General features: G+C 37.3%; 1 protein-coding gene across 1 annotated transcript in view; it reads right to left on the bottom strand.

Annotated features, from left to right (window-relative positions):
• Window positions 1-20,400, bottom strand: part of LOC123504310 (serine/threonine-protein kinase SMG1-like) — a 71,561-nt gene that overhangs the window by 8,743 nt on the left and 42,418 nt on the right. The window contains exons 15-22 of the mRNA XM_045254728.1: window positions 17,944-18,162; window positions 17,651-17,821; window positions 13,854-14,008; window positions 7,976-8,184; window positions 7,058-7,311; window positions 1,253-1,417; window positions 843-997; window positions 126-297 (exon numbers count right to left, since the gene is read on the bottom strand). Coding sequence (XP_045110663.1) covers window positions 126-297; window positions 843-997; window positions 1,253-1,417; window positions 7,058-7,311; window positions 7,976-8,184; window positions 13,854-14,008; window positions 17,651-17,821; window positions 17,944-18,162 — 1,500 coding nt within the window. The remainder of the gene's footprint in view (window positions 1-125; window positions 298-842; window positions 998-1,252; window positions 1,418-7,057; window positions 7,312-7,975; window positions 8,185-13,853; window positions 14,009-17,650; window positions 17,822-17,943; window positions 18,163-20,400) is intronic.

Genomic DNA, 20,400 nt, shown 5'->3' with positions numbered 1-20,400 from the left:
AAAGAAAGTCAAGCAGCTGTGGGAGATCATTTGGGGTCAAGATGTTGGACAATATTGCAGTGACAAAACAAAACAAAGGTGTATATGTGTGCATCTATCATACACATATTATACTACTCATATACCTGAGAATGTATGAATTCCTGAATAATGGAATCCCACTGCTTGGTATCTGTCTGGGCGGAAGTAACATTTGCAGACTCAGATTCCACATCAAGTTTTTTCTCCTTCTCTGAATCTTCCATTTCATCTTTACCTTCTATGAACTGCATGTAGCCTTTAAGTGCTTTTTCATACCTGGAAATCATCATTATATAAATCAGATTAAATTCAATAGTTTGTTTGTTATTGTTAAGAAAATAATTCCCTGAGCACAATTACAATGAGAGAGAGAGAGAGAGAGAGAGAGAGAGAGAGAGAGAGAGAGAGAGAGAGAGAGAGAGAGAGAGAGAGAGAGAGAGAGAGAGAGAGAGAGAGAGAGAGAGAGAGAGAGAGAGAGAGAGAGAGAGAGAGAGAGAGAGAGAGAGAGAGAGAGAGAGAGAGAGAGAGAGAGAGAGAGAGAGAGAGAGAGAGAGAGAGAGAGAGAGAAACAGAGAGAGAGAGAAACAGAGAGAGAGAGAACAGAGAGAGAGAGAGAGAGAGAGAGAGAGACAGAGAGAGAGAGAGAGAGAGAGACAGAGAAAGAGAGAGAGACAGAGACAGAGAGAGAGAGACAGAGAGAGACAGAGACAGAGAAAGACAGAGACAGAGAAAGACAGAGACAGAGAAAGACAGAGACAGAGAGAGACAGAGACAGAGAGAGACAGAGACAGAGAGAGAGACAGAGACAGAGAGAGACTTACTTATGGCCAGCACTATAGATGACTGGCTTGAGCCATCCAAAGCGTCGCCCAACATGATCTCTGCACCAGTAGTAGAGGCCGGTCACACCCTCGTCACTCCCCTCTGCCACCAAGGCTCGGGCACAGTAGCAAACAGCTCGCTCAAAATCACTCCCCTATCAAAATAAAAAAACAATGCACAAATTGCTAGTTTATATGGACATTACATACTACTGAGATATAATGCAAGAAATTTGCAAAAGAATCTGCTATACATATAAAAACTTAAAGATATTTCACTCCAACAAAAATCCTTCATTTACATATTTTTGTACATAAATAAACTTATAAATTTATACTTTGTAGGAAATTTTCATACATATCTTTTGGATAATTCATATACATCTACACAAAATACTTGTTGTTCTTACCTGTGTGTTGTTGTTATCTTTAAGTTCCTGAAGGAGTTTATAGGAATGTCTCACAGCCACTTCAGGACGTCCACAATTAAGAGCGACTATTATGACAGCAGCACGTATGCGACTCAGCCACTCTGTGCAAGTTTGGCGATTGGTTCGGAAAAAGACTCTCACACTCTGCAAGGAAAGAAGTCAATCTGTTGTGAATATTAAGACTAAAACTTCCAAAAAAGTGGGCCTTGTCAATGTCAGCATTAAAACTCCTTTTTTTTTTTCCAGAGGGCAGAGAGATTCAGACTGGAAAAAAAAAAAAAAAAAAAAAAAAGAATAAATAAATAAATAGATAAATGAGAAGGTTGTTTAGTAACATGGCTGACACTCTTTACACATCTTTCAGGTTTTTGGGTTTTACAAACACTAAGCTACAAACCAACATTACATAACTACATACATTTTTCAGTATCCACTCATTTGACACTGATGTGTATTATCTTTTTCCCTTGGAACACATTAGAATCCAAGCTGTTTCTCTCTCTCTCTCTCTCTCTCTCTCATTCTCTCTCTCTCTCTCACACACACACACACACACACACACACACAGGAAATTGAACATAAATGTCCCTTGGGGAGAAGCGATCACGATGTCCTAAGCTTTGAGCTGGATACGGAATTAAGCACGAATAAGATTGTGGAACGCAGGGAGGAAAAATTAAATTATATTAGGGCAAATTATAACCATATAAGGGAGTTCTTTAATGAAATTGACTGGTCCGTGGTATACCAGGAAAGGGACATGCAATTGAAATACGATAAATTTATGGATTTGTATAACTCTGCTGTGAAAAAGTTTGTGCCATATTACAGAAAGAGGACTTTAAATAATAAACAGTGGTTTAATAGAAATTGTGAAGAAGCAAAAAAGAACAAAGAAAAGGCATGGAAGAAACTTAAGAAAAACAGTGATGTATTATCAAGAGAAGTTTACAAAACAGCAAGGAATAGATATGTTGAAGTAAGGAGAACAGCACAGAAGGAATATGAACAGAGGGTGGTGGAAAACTGTGATAGTGACCCAAAATGTTTTACAAATTCATAAATGGAAAACTAAATATAAGGGAGGCAATAGAAAAGGTAAAAATGGGAAGAAGTATATGAGGATGCTGGAGATATAGCTGAAATTTTGAACGACAACTTTTGCAAAGTGTTTACAAAGGAGGAGCATTTTATGGGAGGAAGGCCTACGGAAATAAAGCAAATGCAGGACATCATGGTTACTAAGGAAGATGTAAGGAAAATTATAAGCAATCTGGATATTAATAAATCAATGGGGCCTGATGGCATATCTGGGAGGTTGCTAAATGAATGTAAGGATCAATTGTTGAACCCCGTATTTGATATTGTGGAAACCTCCATACGAACAGGATTAGTCCCGAAAGAGTGGAAAAGAGCTGACATTGTGCCTATATATAAGAATGGTAGTAGAATGGAACCGCTAAATTATAGACCAGTATCGTTGACTAGTATATTGTGCAAGGTATGTGAAGAAGTAATTAAAGCTAAGTGGAGTGAGTATCTAGAAAGTGAAAACATTCTGAGTGAAAGACAGTTTGGTTTCAGAAAAGGAAGATCGTGCGTATCCAATTTATTATGTTTTTATTCAAGAGTGACTGACATACTACAACATAGAGAGGGATGGGTGGATGCTATCTACCTGGACTTGAGAAAGGCCTTTGATAAAGTACCACACAATAGACTGATGTGGAAACTAAAGAAGATTGGAGGAGTAAATGATAAACTAGCAAAATGGATGGAAAATTACTTAATGGGAAGAGAAATGAGAACAGTGGTGAGAGGAAGGAAGTCCGAGTGGAAGAAGGTAACCAGTGGAGTTCCACAAGGGTCAGTGCTTGGTCCCATCATGTTTTTGATTTATGTTAATGATATGCCAGTAGGAATTGACAGTTACATGAACATGTTTGAGGACGATACTAAAATTATGAGGAGAGTAAAGAATGTGGAAGATTGTAACAAGTTACAGGAAGATCTTGATAAAATATATGAGTGGAGTAAGGAGTGGCAGATGGAATTTAATATAGACAAGACCCATGTTATGAAAATGGGAAGAAGTAGATACAGACCAAACTGGGATTACAGGCTGGGTGATAAGAAAATTAAAGAGACCAATGAGGAAAAAGACTTAGGAGTAACCGTGCAAAACACTTTGTCACCGGAGAAACACATTAACAAGATTTTTTTGAAAACATATAACATGCTTCAAAATATTGGCCTTGCATTCCACTACCTAGATGAAGGAATGATGAAGAAGATATTATGTACCTTAATAGGACACCAGTTAGAATATGCAGCTTGTGTCTGGTCATCACATATGAAGAAAAATGTGAAGAAGGTAGAAAAAGTACAGAGGCTGGCAACAAGAATGGTACCAGGACTCAGGGAGTTAGACTATGAGGAAAGACTGAGGAAGCTGGGGCTGACCACATTAGAAGGGAGAAGAACAAGAGGAGACATGATAACTATGTATAAATTGGTGAACAAGATTGACATACTGGACAGAGAGTTGATAAAGGTGACCACAAGTAATCATAATCATCTCCGAGGACATGGAAAAAAGCTAATAAAAGACATCTGTCTAAATGACAGCATTGATAGGTGGAATAAACTGAGCAGTGATGTCATTGACGCGGTGTGTGTCAATCACATGAAAGAGAGATATGACAGGAATGGACAAGGAGACAGGACACAGAGAGCTTAGCTCGGGCCCTGTAATACACAAATAGGTAAATACACACACACACACACACACACACACACACACACACACACACACACACACACACACACACACACACAACACACACACACACACACACAAAGGTTTCAATGTTGATTACCCTTCTCATATTACCTTGTTTATCCCTGAAACCAAAAAATCCTATGGACAAGGATTTCTCAGGTTTCAGGGATGAATGATGTAATATGAGAAGGCTAATCAACGTTGAAAGGGAATTAAGATATATGATGGAGGTGATGTCCAGTCTCATGGACAAACAAGACTGACTAATAATGGAGAACACAGCCCTGAAATTGAGAGTAGCTGAATGTGAGAAGGTTAGTGCAATAAATCAGGAATTGAAAGAGGAGATTCAGGAAATAAGGAAGCAAAATGACGTTCTAAAAACCACATGCCAAAATCATGAAAGCTCTTTAAACCCGTGGTACAGTGGAACCATGCGTGCTATGGGGTCCGAGGGTCTCCAAGTGCACGGGTTCGAATCCTGTCTACGGTCCAAGTGTAGGTTGGGCTTTCTCACTGGGGGCAATGGTTTCCTAGCGGGTGGGCTTTGAGATAGGAGGTAAAAAAGTATCCTCTTTAGATAAATTCCTGTGAAAAGACATGGTATATAAAAAAAAAAAAAAAAAAAAAAAAAAAAAAAAAAAAAAAAAAAAAAAAAAAAAAAGACTTGCAGGCTAAAGTGCAGAACGAGATTACAGGCAGGGCAGAAAGTGGAGTAGGTGATAACAAATTGAAAGAACTAAGAAATGAATGGAAACAGGAACAAGATGAGGAAAAAGTCAAATTTCCAGAGATGGTAAGGAAACAAATTCAGGAGAACACGAAAGTCGCTGCAATCAAAGTTATTAAAGAGAAAGATGATTTGGTGTGAGATGCAGTGGAAAAGAAAAAAAGCTTTGAGATTTACAGGATGAGGGAAAAGAAAAATTCAAATAAATTCACAAGAGAACGTGAAGAAAGGGAAATGGCCAAAACTGTTATCAAATGAGTACAAGACAGCACACAAGAATTTGACCAGGAGGTGGAAGAAGTGATTAGGCTGGGAAGGTACAGTGAAGGGTGTAAGAGACCAATGAAGGTGAGAATGAGATCTCAAGTGGCTGTAGAGGAAATTATGGCAAGAAAAGGAAAGCTGGCCGATGATGTTGAGCACAAAGATATAAGGATAAAATGAGATATGAACTTAGAGGAAAGGGAAAAGGAGAAAGTGCTAAGAAGTGAAGCTAAGGAAAAGAACAAAAAGAGGACAGAGATGGAGAAGAAGAATTTTTACTGGAGGGTTCTGGATATGAGACTAAAGAAGTGGTACCTATGGAAAAAAGAGGAGATTGTAGAGGAGGCAGTAAATTAAGAGTGACTTATACTAACATAGATGGGTTGTCATCAAGCATATTGGAAGTTTGGGATTATTTGAAAGAGAAGAAGCCGGATGTAATGTGCATCGTTGAAACAAAACTGAGAGCAGAGATCCATGTCAACTTTAAAGAGGAGGGATATAATACCTGGAGGAGGGACAGGAAGGATAAAGGGGGAGGAGGAGTGCTAATAATGGTTTGTGATAATATATGTGTGGAGGATGTGCAATATGGTTAGGAGAAAGTGGAAGTAATGGGAGTAACAATCAGAACAGAAGATTTGAAGAAAAGAAAAATCATAGTTACATATGTTCCACCAAAGACTAATATATGGGGATCAGAACATAAAGACTCACAGTTCAGCACTGGCTCCAGTAATGTTCACAGTGTATTTTAATGATATGACAGAAGGGATCAACAGCTATATCAGCTTGTTTGTGGATGATGCTAAAACAGAATAGAAACAGAGGAAGATCAGAATCCATTACAAACAAAAATATTGGAAACAGGAAGATTGGAATCCTTTACAAACAAAAAGATTAGAAACAGGAAGATCAGAATCCTTTACAAACAAAAAAATTAGAAACAGAGGAAGATCAGAATCCTTTACAAACAAAAGAATAGAAACAGGAAGATCAAAATCCTTTACAAACAAAAAGATTAGAAACAGGAAGATCAGAATCCTTTACAAACAAAAAGAATACAAACAAAGGAAGATCAGAAAGCTTTACAAGAATTGAACCAGACTGAAAAATGTAGCTAGGAATAGGATATTAACTTTAATGTAATGAAATGTAGCTTATTGGAATTTGGAAAGAGTTAAAAAGACCATTTGGTAATTATGTGTTGGGAAATTATTATAGTGGAAAAGAATAAAAGAAAAAAGATCTTGGGATGACGGTAATAGACTCATTTACAGTTGACTACAAAATAAATAAGATTGTTTGGGAAACAATGAATCTACAAATGAATATAAGAATTGCATTTGTATACATGGATGAAGAAATAGAGGAAACTAACTGTGACGATAATTTGCCTAAAATTTGAAGTTAGAAAGGATACAAAGAGCAGCGACAAAGATGATTCCAGCCTTAATTGATGAGGCATATATGAAAAGAGACTAGAAAACTCAACCTTCCAACTCTGGAGCGAAGGAGGGAGAAAGGAGACATCATAGCAATATATAGACTAATGGACTGGAGAAGCTACAGCAACGAAACTGTGGCATGAGATACAAGAGACACTAGAGGACACAGAAAGAAGCAGGAAAAAAAAAATTGTAGACATTACATAAAAAAGAATAGTTTTTTACAAAGAGTACTTAATACATGGAACTGCCTAAACAAGGATGTGGTGACTTTTAAGAGGAAGGTTTCAAGACATTTGTCCCAAACATTTGGCTAATTTCTTTTTTACCTTTGAGGGAACATGCATTCAAGTGGGCTTTTTTTTTTTTATCTTTTGTTGTCCTTCGCCAGTTTCCTTTCTTGCATAAAAAAAAATAAATAAATAAATAAAAAAATAAATAAATAAAGCAAGAAGTATTCATAAATTCAAGAGGAAGTTAGACTACAGTATATATATAAGGGGGGACAGTAAGGGCAAAGTTCCTTTCCCATATAATCACACATACAATGTGAAACTCACCTTATTAGGAGGAGAGACTGCCACAGCACAGCCATCACTAGCATTAAACATGGCTTTCTCAAGGCTCTCCACAAATTCAACCAGCAACATTACAGCCAGAGAATGTACCTTCACACTGCTTTCATTGTCACTTTTACCACTCTCATTACTGCCTTTGCTGCCTGTTTTATCCTCCTCAGCACTGCCAACACTAAGGTGCTTATCCAAGTCCTGACCACATTCCCGGACTTCCTTGGCTCTTCTTTTGATAACTCCTGACAAAAAGAAAAGGAATATAAAAAATTATCTATTAATGACATCATGCTTAAATTCTATCATTATGTATAATTTCAATTTTATTAAATGTTACTTCCAGGTCTTGAGAAACAAGCTTCTTTGCTGAGCCTGATAAAACACACTGACAAAAATTATATAATGCATCAGTGAGGTGAAAACTCCAGATGAATAAAGGAATATGTGTGTGCAAGAGATATTGGTGTAGACAGAGCTCAAATAAGAAAGAGAGCATCAGGATAGAGAAAGGTGAAGACTGTTCTGTCAAGGCCATCCAAAGGGGACAAGACATCTGAAAGAAACATATAAATTAATTATCAATAAATATATGGAAAATCCACTATCAGTCTTTTAAAAAATTAAAGCAAGTAACAGCATCAGGGCAAAATATTGGCAATATTTATATCACTAATATGCATGATTTACTTCATATGTAGTTACGTGTCAATCTAGAATAATGACTAATAAACAATAATATTAATTAATAATAATAATAATAATAATAATAATAATAATAATAATAATAATAATAATAAATAATACTAATAATAATAACAATAACAATAATAATAATAATAATAATAATAATAATAATAATAATATGTAATAAAACATCAATTTCCAATTCTTTTCAATAGATCTTACCTTCAATATTTGTAAATGTGTCTTGAGGTTTGCCTAATGTTGTCCTTAATTTATTGGCAATACAGTGTTGTGCTGGTTCCCATGCTAACCACTTCCAAAGTAGTGAGCGCAAGTGTGATGCTAACACAGGAAGACTCCAGTCTTCTGCCTTTGCCATTCTGTCTACTCTTTGGCACATAGCAAAAAGATCATCCTGCCAATTTTCTCCTCTGAAAATTTGCATAAAACAAGCAATTATTCACCATACGAGTAAAATGCAGTTTTCCAACAGCTGCTTGACCCTTACACTACCGGACACATCTATTGACGTGTTGATTGGATTTTGTCTGGGGACAAACTGGCAATTACAGGGCACCACCAGCATAGCCTACATGCACTATTGTATTCAGTCACACAGAAAATGCCAGAGTGAATGCATGCTTGATGCAATCTTATTATCTTTTGTTCTTCACTCTCAATCAGAGAGAGAGAGAGAGAGAGAGAGAGAGAGAGAGAGAGAGAGAGAGAGAGAGAGAGAGAGAGAGAGAGAGAGAGAGAGGGGAATGCGACACTCCTGAAGGAACCCTGTAAGAATAGGCTATCAACAACACAATTTTTTTCCCATCCATCTCTCTCTCTCTCTCTCTCTGAGAAATAGTCTTGTACATGAAATCTGATTATTTCTGGAGACCTTGTTATCCAGGTAAGTAATAGTGTAAGTAATTTGTTTCTTGCTCAAAGTGAGAATACATTATTTCTACATGTAATTAAGCAATTTATGTATCACATTCATAGAGTAAAAATGATAAATGGTCAGGTAGTATTTACACTAAGAGAAACGCTTCAAGATAAAATGACCCATCACTGCTCTCCTCTTGGTCACAACTGTAACAAGTTGCCAGTTACTCTTCTTCTACTGATTTTCTATTAATTTCATATTGATTCATCTAATATTCTTGTGTACATTCACAAGTTTACATTTTTTCATGTGTACTGAGTACATAAGCTATGTTTTGGCATTTGAGTAAAATTTCTATTAATGAAAATAAAAATACCACTTACGTTTATATACTTTGAAAAGAATCCGGCAGTGTAAGGGTTAAATAAACACCAATTACTTTAGCAATGAAATGAGCAGACCTGGATGGTTTGGTACTTTAGTCTGCTACTCCACTACTTGTGGACCCTCTAAATCTGGGGCTCTCAACCTGTGATTCACAAGATCTCCAAGGATAATTTTTTTTTTTTTTTTTTTTTTTTTTACATTACAAGGGCACTGGCCAAGGGCAAACAAAGTGTTGGAAAAAAAAAAATCCCGCTGGTTGCCAGGCCCTGTTAAGAGGAAAGTAGAAAGAGAAAAAACAAAAAAATCTAAAAGGAGGGTCCAGTTAACGTAAGAGGTGTCTTGACACTCCTCTTTTGAAAGAGTTTAAGTCATAGGCAGGTGGAAATACAGACACAGGTAGAGAGTTCCAGAGTTTACCAGTGTAGGGAATGAAGGAGTGAAGATACTGGTTAACTCTTGCATTAGGAAGATGGACAGAATAGGGATGAGAAGAAGTAGAGAGTCTTGTGCAGCGAGGCCGCAGGAGGGGGAAGGCATGCAGTTAGCAAGTTCAGAAGAGCAGACAGCATGAAAACAGCGGTAGAAGACAGATAAAGATGCAACATTGCGGCGGTGACTTAAAGAATCAAGACAGTCAGTTAGAGGAGAAGAGTTGATAAGACGAAAAGCTTTAGATTCCACCTTGTTTAGTAAAGCTGTGTGTGGATCCCCAGACATGAGAGCCATACTCCATACACGGGCGGATAAGGCCCTTGTACAGAGCAAGCAGCTGGGAGGAGAGAAAATGGACGAAGACGCCATAGGACACCTAACTTCTTGGAAGCTGATTTAGCAAGAGTAGAGATGTGAAATTTCCAGTTTAGATTTTTAGTGAAGGATAGACCGAGTGTGTTTAATGTAGAGGAGAGGGAAGTTGAGTGTTATTGAAGAAGAGAGGATAGTTGTCTGGAAGGTTATGTCGAGTAGATAGTTGTAGAAATTGAGTTTTGAGGCATTGAACAAAACCAGGTTTTCTCTGCCCCAATCAGAAACAAGTGAAAGATCAGAAGTTAGGCGTCCTATAGCATCTCGCCTTGAGTCATTTAATTGTTGTTGGGTTGGGCGTCTGTTGAACGCTGTTGAATAATGCAGGGTGGTATCATCAGCATAGGAGTGGATAGGGCATTGAGTCAGATTTAGGAGATCATTGATGAATAATAGAAAGAGAGTGGGTGATAGGACAGAACCCTGTGGAACACCACTGTTGATAGTTTTAGGGAAGAACAGTGACCGTCTACTACAGCAGCAATAGAACGATCGGAAAGGAAACTGGAGATGAAGGTACAGAGAGAAGGATAGAATCCGTAGGAGGGTAGTTTAGAAATTAAAGATTTGTGCCAGACTCTATCGAAGGCTTTCGATATGTCAAGGCCGACAGCAAAGGTTTCACCGAAGTCCCTAAAGAGGATGACCAAGATTCAGTTAGGAAAGTAAGAAGATCACCAGTAGATCTGCCTTTACGGAAACCATACTGGCAATCAGAGAGAAGGTTGTGAGCTGATAGATGCCTCATTATCTTCCTATTAAGGATAGACTCAAAGGCTTTAGAAAGGCAGGAAATCAAAGCTATAGGGCGGTAGTTAGAAGGATTGGAGTGGTCACCTTTTTTAGGGACAGGTTGAATGTGAGCAAACTTCCAGCAAGAAGGATAAATAGAAGTAGAGAGACACAGATGAAAGAGTTTGACCAGGCAGTGAGCGAGTTCGGAAGCACAGTTTTTGAGAACAACAGGAGGGACTCCATCCGGACCGTAAGCCTTCCGAGAATCAAGGCCAGAGAGGGCCAGGAAAACGTCTTTATAAAGAATTTTAATTTTAGGGATGAAGTAGTCAGAGGGTGGAGGAGTAGGAGGAATATGCCCAGAATCATCCAAAGTTGAGTTGGTAGCAAAGGTTTGAGCGAAGAGTTCAGCTTTAGAAAAGAAGAGACAGCTGTAGAGCCATCTGGATGAAGTAAAGGAGGAAAGACGAAGAAGTAAAGTTGTTAGAGATATTATTGGCTAGATGCCAGAAATCTCGAGAGGAGTTAGAATTGGAAAGACTTTGACATTTTCTATTGATGAAAGAGTTTTTAGTAAGTTGGAGAATAGATTTGGCATGATTACGGGCAGAAATATATAGGGCATGAGTTTCAGCAGTTGGATGGCTACGGAACCGTTTGTGAGCCGCCTCTCTATCATTGACAGCACGAGAACAAGCAGAGTTAAACCAAGGCTTTTTAGCTTTAGGGTTAGAGAAAGTATGAGGAATGTATAGCTCCATGCCAGAGATAATCACCTCTGTTATGCGCTCGGCACAAAGAGAAGGATCTCTGACATGAAAACAATAATCATCCCAAGGGAAATCAGAATAGTACTGCCTTAGTTCCTCCCACTTAGCAGAGTTAAAATGCCAGAAGCACCTCCGCTTAGGCGGGTCCTGAGGCTGCACTGGAGTGATAGAACTGGTAACGGAAATTAGATTGTGGTCGGAGGAGCCCAACGGAGAGGAAAGTTTAACAGAGTAAGCAGAAGGGTTGGAGGTTAGGAAAAGATCAAGAATGTTGGGCGTGTCTCCAAGGCGGTCAGGAATACGGGTAGGGAACTTCACTAGCTGCTCTAGGTCATGAAGGATAGCAAAGTTGAAGGTTTGTTCACCAGGTTGGTCAGTGAAAGAAGATGAAAGCCAAAGCTGGTGGTGAACATTGAAATCCCTAAAATGGAGATCTCAGCAAAAGGAAAGTGAGATAAGATGTGCTCCACCTTGGAAGTCAAATAGTCAAAGAATTTTACATAGTCAGAGGAATTAGGTGAGAGGTATACAGCACAGATGAATTTAGTTAGAGAGTGACATTGAAGTCTTAGCCAGATGGTAGAAAATTCTGAAGATTCAAGATTGTGGGCACGAGAGCAAGTGGTGTCGTTACGCACGTATGCGCAACATCCAGCTTTGGATTGAAAATGAGGATAGAGCAAGTAGGAGGGAACAGAAAAGGGGCTGCTGTCAGTAGTCACAGACAACTGTGTTTCGGTTAGGAAGAGAAGATGAGGTTTAGTAGAGGAGAGGTGGTGTTCCACAGATTGAAAATTAGAACGAAGGCCACGAATGTTGCAGAAATTGATAGTGAAAGTATTAGATGAAGTGTCAAGACACCCAAGGTCGACAGCAGAGGGCAGTCCGACCTGGGGACATTTATGGTCCCCTCCCCAGAGGGGGACTCCGAGGCAGGGCGTGGTGAAGCCATTATTAAATTTTGATTTGAAGAGAGTGTAAAAGTGTAAGGTGTTGTAGTGTAGTGTAGGAAGTAGTAGAAGTTGTCTTTAGAGGGCAGGCTGCAGCTGCTCAATTGTATAAATGAGACCACAAAGGGAACCGGGAAGAGAGGACACGGGGAATCACTCAGTCTGCAGCACTGCCTACATCCCCGTAAGTAGTATCTAACTAATAATATCTTTGGCAGTAAACAATTGCATATTGAGTTAGTTTCAGTCACTAAATTAATATTCTGTTTGACATCAGATTACTGGGAGTTCAGGTAGGCAGTCTTATCACTTGGGGTTCTTAATAAGAAAAAGAATGAGAACCACTGCTCTTGATGGTAGCAGAGTAGTGATAGCAGTTTTAAAAACATGATACCAGCACACACCTCTGAAAGTGAAGTATACTAAAGACACGTAAGCATGGGGAAATTATTAAAACTGGAAATTTCAAACATAATATAATTTCTTTACCTATCAGCAAAAATAAGACATCATAAGATACCCTTAGCCAGGATGGCATTAGTTCCAGATAAACTCTGTAAAGAAATACCTACATACACATAAATGGATAAAACATCTAAAAAAGTCAAATAATGTTCTATGAATTTAACACATTCATAAGTAGAGTAAAATAACAAAATTTTTGTTATTCTTCACAAAATGTTGTCTTTGTTGTATTCATATGGAGTGTTCTGTGATACCTATTACCTACTATTCTTAAATATATCATCAATATTTTTCATTGATGGCAGAGGGATAAATTTGTAGATCTTTAAGTACTAGGCTGGTGAATAAAATTAAAGTAGTATCCCACTGAATAGGTGTGGTGACCATATAACACATGAAACTAAGCTCTGAATTAAATCTTTTGGCCTGCAAAGTAAGAATTAATAAAAGTGAAGAACTGTTGTGGAAAGAGTATGAATCAGTATGTCACAAAATACATGAATCAATGGAGGTTTAAATAACAAAGAAATCTACAAAAATCAATAAATCAACATATACAATGAATTAATAAACAAAACAAAAAGAAAGAAATGAATGACAGAAAAAAGTTATCAAAACTGGGCTGCCGTGGTACAGTGGAACCATGCGTGCTTTGGAGGCCAAGGGGTTTCTAAGAGCACATGTTCAAATCCTGGCCACGGTCTGAGTGTAGGTAGGGCTTCCTTACTCGGGGTAACGGTTCCCTAGTGGGTGGGCTTCCAGATAAGAAGTACCCAAAAAGTACCTCCTTTAGCCCATTAGTTTCCATGAAAAGCCCACATAGAGGAGAGAGAGAGAGAGAGAGAGAGAGAGAGAGAGAGAGAGAGAGAGAGAGAGAGAGAGAGAGAGAGAGAGAGAGAGAGAGAGAGAGAGAGAGAGAAATCATCCAGCTAAAAAGCTTGCTTTCCTTTATATTTCTACTTCATTAAAAAAAACAATCAAGTTTAATCCCTACAGTGAAACTCTTAAGAAAAAACATCACTTAGTACATAGAATAACTACAGACACATTTTAATATAGACAATGTGAAATTTCTCATATATAAAAGCAATGCATGTTCCCATACTTACTTAGGTTGGGTTACATGAAGAATGAAGTCCATCAATGTGTGGAAAGCATTGGAAGGTAGTTGTCCTGAAGTAAAACGCAGTACAAAATGTCTTTCAAGACTCCTGACTGAGGTTGAGTCAATACTACCAATTTCCACACTTGACGACTGATCATTCTGAAAATAAAATCTATATTTCTTTAACAAATCTAGAAAGGGTACAAGAACGGGCACATTTAAGTATGAAGAAGAATCAAGATGATGAGCATTAAGAACACATACTTTGATGTGTTATAAAACATCTGGAAAAGAAAATATAAAGAAATGTAATAACATAACATAACATAACATAAATAATAGGATAACAAAGGGCCACCAGGGCCCATCTAGGTTATCCTGTATCAGTCGCACAGCGACCTCGTCATCAGTAATATCATCAGTATTTAATATTTGGTACTTACATCATAGTAGAGAAAGTAAGAATACCCACAATCCCAATATTCTGTACTTGTTACTAAACATACTGATTTACTTTGATAGTGAAAATTCTTTCTTTTAATGGTATGCCATCATATAAAGATGTCCATCTCTTGTGTAGGTAGTACAGGAAAATTCCAATGATACAAGCAATTTGGCTGCATTTGAATTGCTTGTATAGAAAATTTACTTATAATGAAACATTTATCTAATAGCAAAAAAGGGATTAGGTTCCATGACCCTTATTCAAGTACAGTTTTGAAGCTGAAATATACGATACTAAATACAACAAATGTATCTATATCATGGAACTGTCCAAAACAAACTAAAAGATAAAAAAGCAAATAAAACATGCATTACACTCACCAACGTATAGCTAATGCATCAGGGAGAGTAACTCACTCAACACTCCTGTGCCTCATAACTATTTTCATAGTATTATTGATACTCTGGCTTGCTTTCCACTGCTAGGACTAGCATCAGAACTCAATGGACACTTAGGAGGAATAGTTAGCATTTGAGAGGCAAAATATGACACAACCTATACACCACATGGTCCCTCGCATAACACTACACCAAACGAACCAAATGTAAAAAACATGACAGCAGTAGCTCTGTAATACAGTTATACAGCTTTTTATCTCAACAATTCTTCTCCTCTAAATGACTGTCTTCAGTCTCTTTCTCATCTCTGCAGCATTGCATCTCTTGTTATCTTCTATTGTTATTTTCATGTCAACTTGTCTTCTGATCTTGCTAACTGCATGCCTCCCCTCCTCCTATGGCCTTGCTGTACGACGACTTTCTTCTTTCTCCCACCCTTAATCTGCCCACTGTTCTAATACAAGTAGTATGAGTATTCTCAATCATTCCTCCCTTTCTCTGATAAATTCTAACTCCCTGCCTGCTTCTGTATTTCCACCTTACTATGACTTGAACTCTTTCAGGAGGGAGGTTTCAAGACACTTATCCTCTGTTTTCAATTAGCATTTGACTATATGAAAATCAGCACTTCAGTGGATCTTTTTTTTCCCCAGTGATCTTTGTTACCCTTGGCCAGTAGCCTTCTACATAAAAATGAATAACAAAATAAAGAAAGAAAAGAAGAAACTTCAATTTTTTTTTTTTTATCATTACCCTGTTTGATTTCATATAATTCCTTTACAACAAAGTATGTCTATTCTAGCATGCCTCTGTACCTGATATAGAAACTGATTCACTCACACTACTTATTTTGATTTATTGATCATACATTTGTTTATGATGTGGTTACTCACTGACTAAAAGCTTGCAACCCATTTTGGAGTATTGACCCATACTTGAAGAACCCATGTTTAGTACATCTCAGAGAACTGAATGTTACAATAAAAAAAACTGTAGTGAAAAGCATAAAAATGTAGACCAAGTTTTTCAATCTCAAAATTATATTTGCAACATATTCAAACTGTATCTTCTCCCAAAGTTACAAAGCCAATTTCAATTCTATTTGTTCTCCAGGAGAGATAAACTCATAATGCAAAGAACTGTGGTGAAATAACAATACAGATGATAATAAAACAATGTCTGGAAAAAAAAAACATTTATCGAAAAATTACAAAAATATTATAATGCCTAAAGAAAAGATGTATGACCAAAGAATTGTTTAGTAAATCCAAGGCCTACCAGACTTGGAAAATAGTGTGAGTGCAGTAGCCTCACCAGCATCCTTGAAATGGTGCACCAACAAAAAGTTGTCCTCAGCCTAACAACTATTTGAGTGGATAAAACAAAGATAGTGGCCAACCTTATACAGTGTAAGCATCTATTTATGTTTCTCTTGCATTTTATCACTTTAGGAATTTTGAGAAGGTGGGAGGAAGCAAATTAGTAGTGCAATTAACCAGACCAAAGACCAAGTCTCTATATCACTTAAACAGGTAACTGTAGTGAATCACACACTCAAGAGAGCACAAAAGATTGTCAGTGAGTGTTTCAAAAGCATCAGAACATCTTGCCTTTACAAGAAAACAATTGTGAACCTCAATCAATTACCATGAACAGAAATGACATCGGCCTTGTGGCATCAAGATTTATCCTTCATACTGTATTGTTAACCCCTTCAACACGATGACGTGTATTTTGCTTCATCAGGGTGCTCATGGCATATCTGATGACCTGCATATTGTGTCATGGCTGCTTTCTGCTAAGATGGTGTGTTTTCTTTCCCAGATACTGTATGAGATATCTCAGAAGTAGGTTGTATATGATACAATGGCATACTTGACTTTCATCATTTTTACAAAGATGTGACTCTCTTATATTAGGATAAGTACTGATGTGCCATGCTGTAAATAATTATTTTATCATTTTCTATTTTTTTTATGGTAACCATAAAGATTAACATTTTCTCTCATTTGTCATCTTCAGAAAATGACTTTGAGAAGCCAGAGTTTTTATGTATATATACTACTTAACAGATATGGACTACTAGTACAAAAGATTACGGGCAAAAAGCCCAACACATACAGACTACACAAGGTAAAGCTTGTCTGAGTTTGTGAAAACTGGTCGCACTGCTCCAGGCAGTTATCTATAATATACTTAACTGCATCAAAGAAAGACGTCATTTACTCATCATTACTGATATTTATTGGTAGATTGATCAAAACAGTTGGGGGATCATGTTATGTTTGTAGAATATGGGCAGCAGTATTCTAAGGATCACCAGTAGGCTACAATTTTCCATGATCCAGCAAGCCTCAGATTCAGAAGTTTCCAGACTCAACAAAGCATGATGTTTGTGTTCTACTCTACTTCTCTTTGCTGAATGCATAATGGGGCGATAGAGTAATAAAACAAATCATTAAATGAGAAGAAATGCCTGTCAGCTGTTGCAAGCATGAACAAACCCAAGATTTTGTAGTGCACCATCATCAGAAACTGAAGTGCCTCCAGAAAACAATGGCACACCAATGTGGTAAATTTAAAAAAGGTGCTCTAACAGTAATGCCGGAAAACTGATATTTCTGGAGTACCAATTGCCAGAGATTTGATAGTCAAGTGTATTTTGTATGATCAGTTTCCCATATAATGAATGCTCACAAAATGGTACCCCCCATGTAATAACAAAATAAAACTTATATCATGTTCAGCTTTCATGGTGGCAAGATAAAACACAAATAAACTCAACATTAGTGTTAATGTTATCTTTTAACTACTGCACACTTCTGATTTATACTTCCAGCGATTTCTTTCAAAGAAATAAACCACAATACAAACTTCATCATTCTCAGCTCCACCTATGAATGAATAAAATTAAAAATAGAAAAAATACCTGCAAATAACAAATAAGATTTGACATACCTTGTTTGCAGTATACTCGCTATCCTCACACATGTTGGCAGTGCAGAGAGCATGAGATATGGAGCTAAGGGGAATCTTGGCAAGCAAGTCAAGATATATACCTCGTATCTTATTGTCTTTATGGCTGATGTGATGGAGGCACAAATTTATCACTTCGTCCAATTTCTGCAACTGTTGTAAAGATGTTACATTGATTAATGAAAATATATTTTGTCACAAAAAGCTAACAGATCACTATATGAAATCAATAACCTTAATTCAAATTACCATGACTAATAAGGTAATCCACAAACCTGGTTAGGTGCTAATAAAGAAAAAAATGTTGATAAGAAAGATGCCACTGAAATGGTCACTGAGGTGAAATGGTGGTACCCAGTCTGTACTATAGCATCCACCATTGAGGAGAAAAGTTTGATCTTCATCAACTGAGGCAATGAAGTTTCACCACTTTGTACCACATCTGTAGCCCACTCTAGACACAGCTGAAGAATGTTGGCTCCAGTTACATGCCTCTGAAAGCATAAATGCAAACTGTAAAATCAAATAAATGAATAAATAAATATACCAATAGAAAATATCTACATAAACAACTATATTCAATAAACATACACTGATTTTTGACAATTAATAACAATGGAAAAAAATAAATAAATAAAATAAAAAGACTCAGTGATATCAAAGAAAATCGTCACACATCTCATAAAAATAAGTAAAAGATATAAATAAACTGGAACAACTGGGACCACTTCTATGGCAGGAACACTTTATAGTACATATGGCAGGGATGGAAGGTGTCTATCATGCCACAGTGTTCAAATTTTAGCATGAACACTCAAGCAGAGCTTTTTTGTTAGTCAAGAGAGAAGATGATTATGAGGAAGGTAGGAAGGTCAAATTAGTTAAATCTAGTACATAAGAGAACTAGCTTAATATCATATAAACTGTAGCAGCATTTTAAATAAAATAAATTTGTTTACAATAGTGTGTATGTAGAAAACTTTTGCAGTGATTACTTTAACAGAAACTTGGTTAGACATGTCAGGAAAATATTCAAACCAGGTGTTAAAATTGATGGTTACACACTATTCTATAAAAACAGAAAACAGGAAAGGAGGAGGCATAGCATTAAAACAGAGTGCATCAGTTGTTATGGGTATTAAAGAAAGATCACAATCAGTAGTACTGGGATTACTGTACAGGCCATGAAATGTTACAAAGGAAGTTGAACTCACTATTCTGTTGGGAAATAAATGAAGCAAACAAGGACAATCAGGTAACTGTGGTAAGATTTTATTTTCAGGAATGTTAACTGGACCCTAATAGTGGGTAAGAGTGAAGCAGAGAAATTCCTTAACATAATTCAGAATGCTTTTTTTAAAAACAGGTAATCTTACAATGGGGAATAAAATTCTAGATTTAATTCTAACAAACACAGAGGAAGCAGTTACACAGGTAATGTACATGTTGGAGGAGAGCTTGAGAACAGTGACCACTGTGAAATTAGGTACAAATTAAAAGGGATGAAACTCTTAGAAGCAAAAACATTAGTAAAGTACCTGACCTTAGGAAGGCAGATTTTAAGGGATTAAAAAGGGAGTTGACTGACAAATGACAGAGGGAAGGTCAGATAAGGCCAAGGAGATGGATAAGAAAGATAAGGCTGGTGAAGCAGGTGAGGTGAAGTGTGAGGGTGAAGGGAAGGAGAAAAACAGCGGCATGATTCCAAGGAATGAGAAAGAGGAAGTACTAGGTGAGGTGTGGTCTGAGACAGATCATGCTGAGATGGGAGAGGAGAGGTGTGAGGGGATGGAGGGGAGTGAGATGGGGGAATGTGGAAAAGTAAATGATGATGAGTTCTATAAATATTTAATTGATGAATTATATACAGGCAAGTTAGCAAACATTTCATATAGAACAATAGGATCAGAGAAAAATGACCTGAAGTGGATGACTGGGAGGTTAAAACACTACATAGAACTAAAGAGAAATATATATGAGATTAAAGGCAGGGGAAAATGTTTTAAAGTCACAATATAACAAATTAGCTATAACAGTCAGGAGGGCAACAAGGAAAGTTAAAAAGAATTATGAGTTCCAGACAGGCAAAGACTGATCCCGAGGGATTTAATCAGGTATATAGGATGAAGAATAGAGAAGTAATAGGTCCATTAAAAACAGTTTGTTGGGGAGCTGGTTATTTCCAGGCACGAGATTAGTAAAATTATGAATAAGTATTCAATAACCGTTTTCATCCTGGGAAACATGCCAGATAGTGAGCAGTTTTAGAGCACAAGAAAATGAGATGCTATTACATAAATATTTCCAGAACTCAGGAGATAGTGGAACAGGAGATAGATAGGCTGAAAAAAATTCACGTCACCAGAACTAAATGAAATACACTGCTGGTCAGAGCCGAAGGCACGAGAGGGACTGCGCCTTCCACTCTGACCAAATTTCCTTTAACCTCTCTAAAATCTAAAACATACAATGAGATCCGCTGTATGTAGTTTTCTGACAACACTGCAGACTTAGTAGCCAATGTAGATGATACATTTCCTCAGTCAATGTTCACCTGAGACTCATGTGTTTCAGTTTCAATTTTCTCTCGCCCCTCATGGCCCCTTATTGTGGTTGTGCGAGAGTACCATTCTGCCCTGTTACTACCTATTATGGGGCTAGAAAACTAATGTATTTGATGGGTCATAAGACGCACCTTGTTTGGCAGACATTGAAATGAAAAAAAGATAAAT

This window comes from Portunus trituberculatus, chromosome 15 (assembly GCF_017591435.1).
Source record: "Portunus trituberculatus isolate SZX2019 chromosome 15, ASM1759143v1, whole genome shotgun sequence".
NCBI classification, from domain to species: Eukaryota; Metazoa; Arthropoda; class Malacostraca; order Decapoda; family Portunidae; genus Portunus; species Portunus trituberculatus.
The sequence above is the reverse complement of the archived record's forward strand: the minus strand, read 5'-3'. Positions and strand labels throughout refer to the sequence as shown.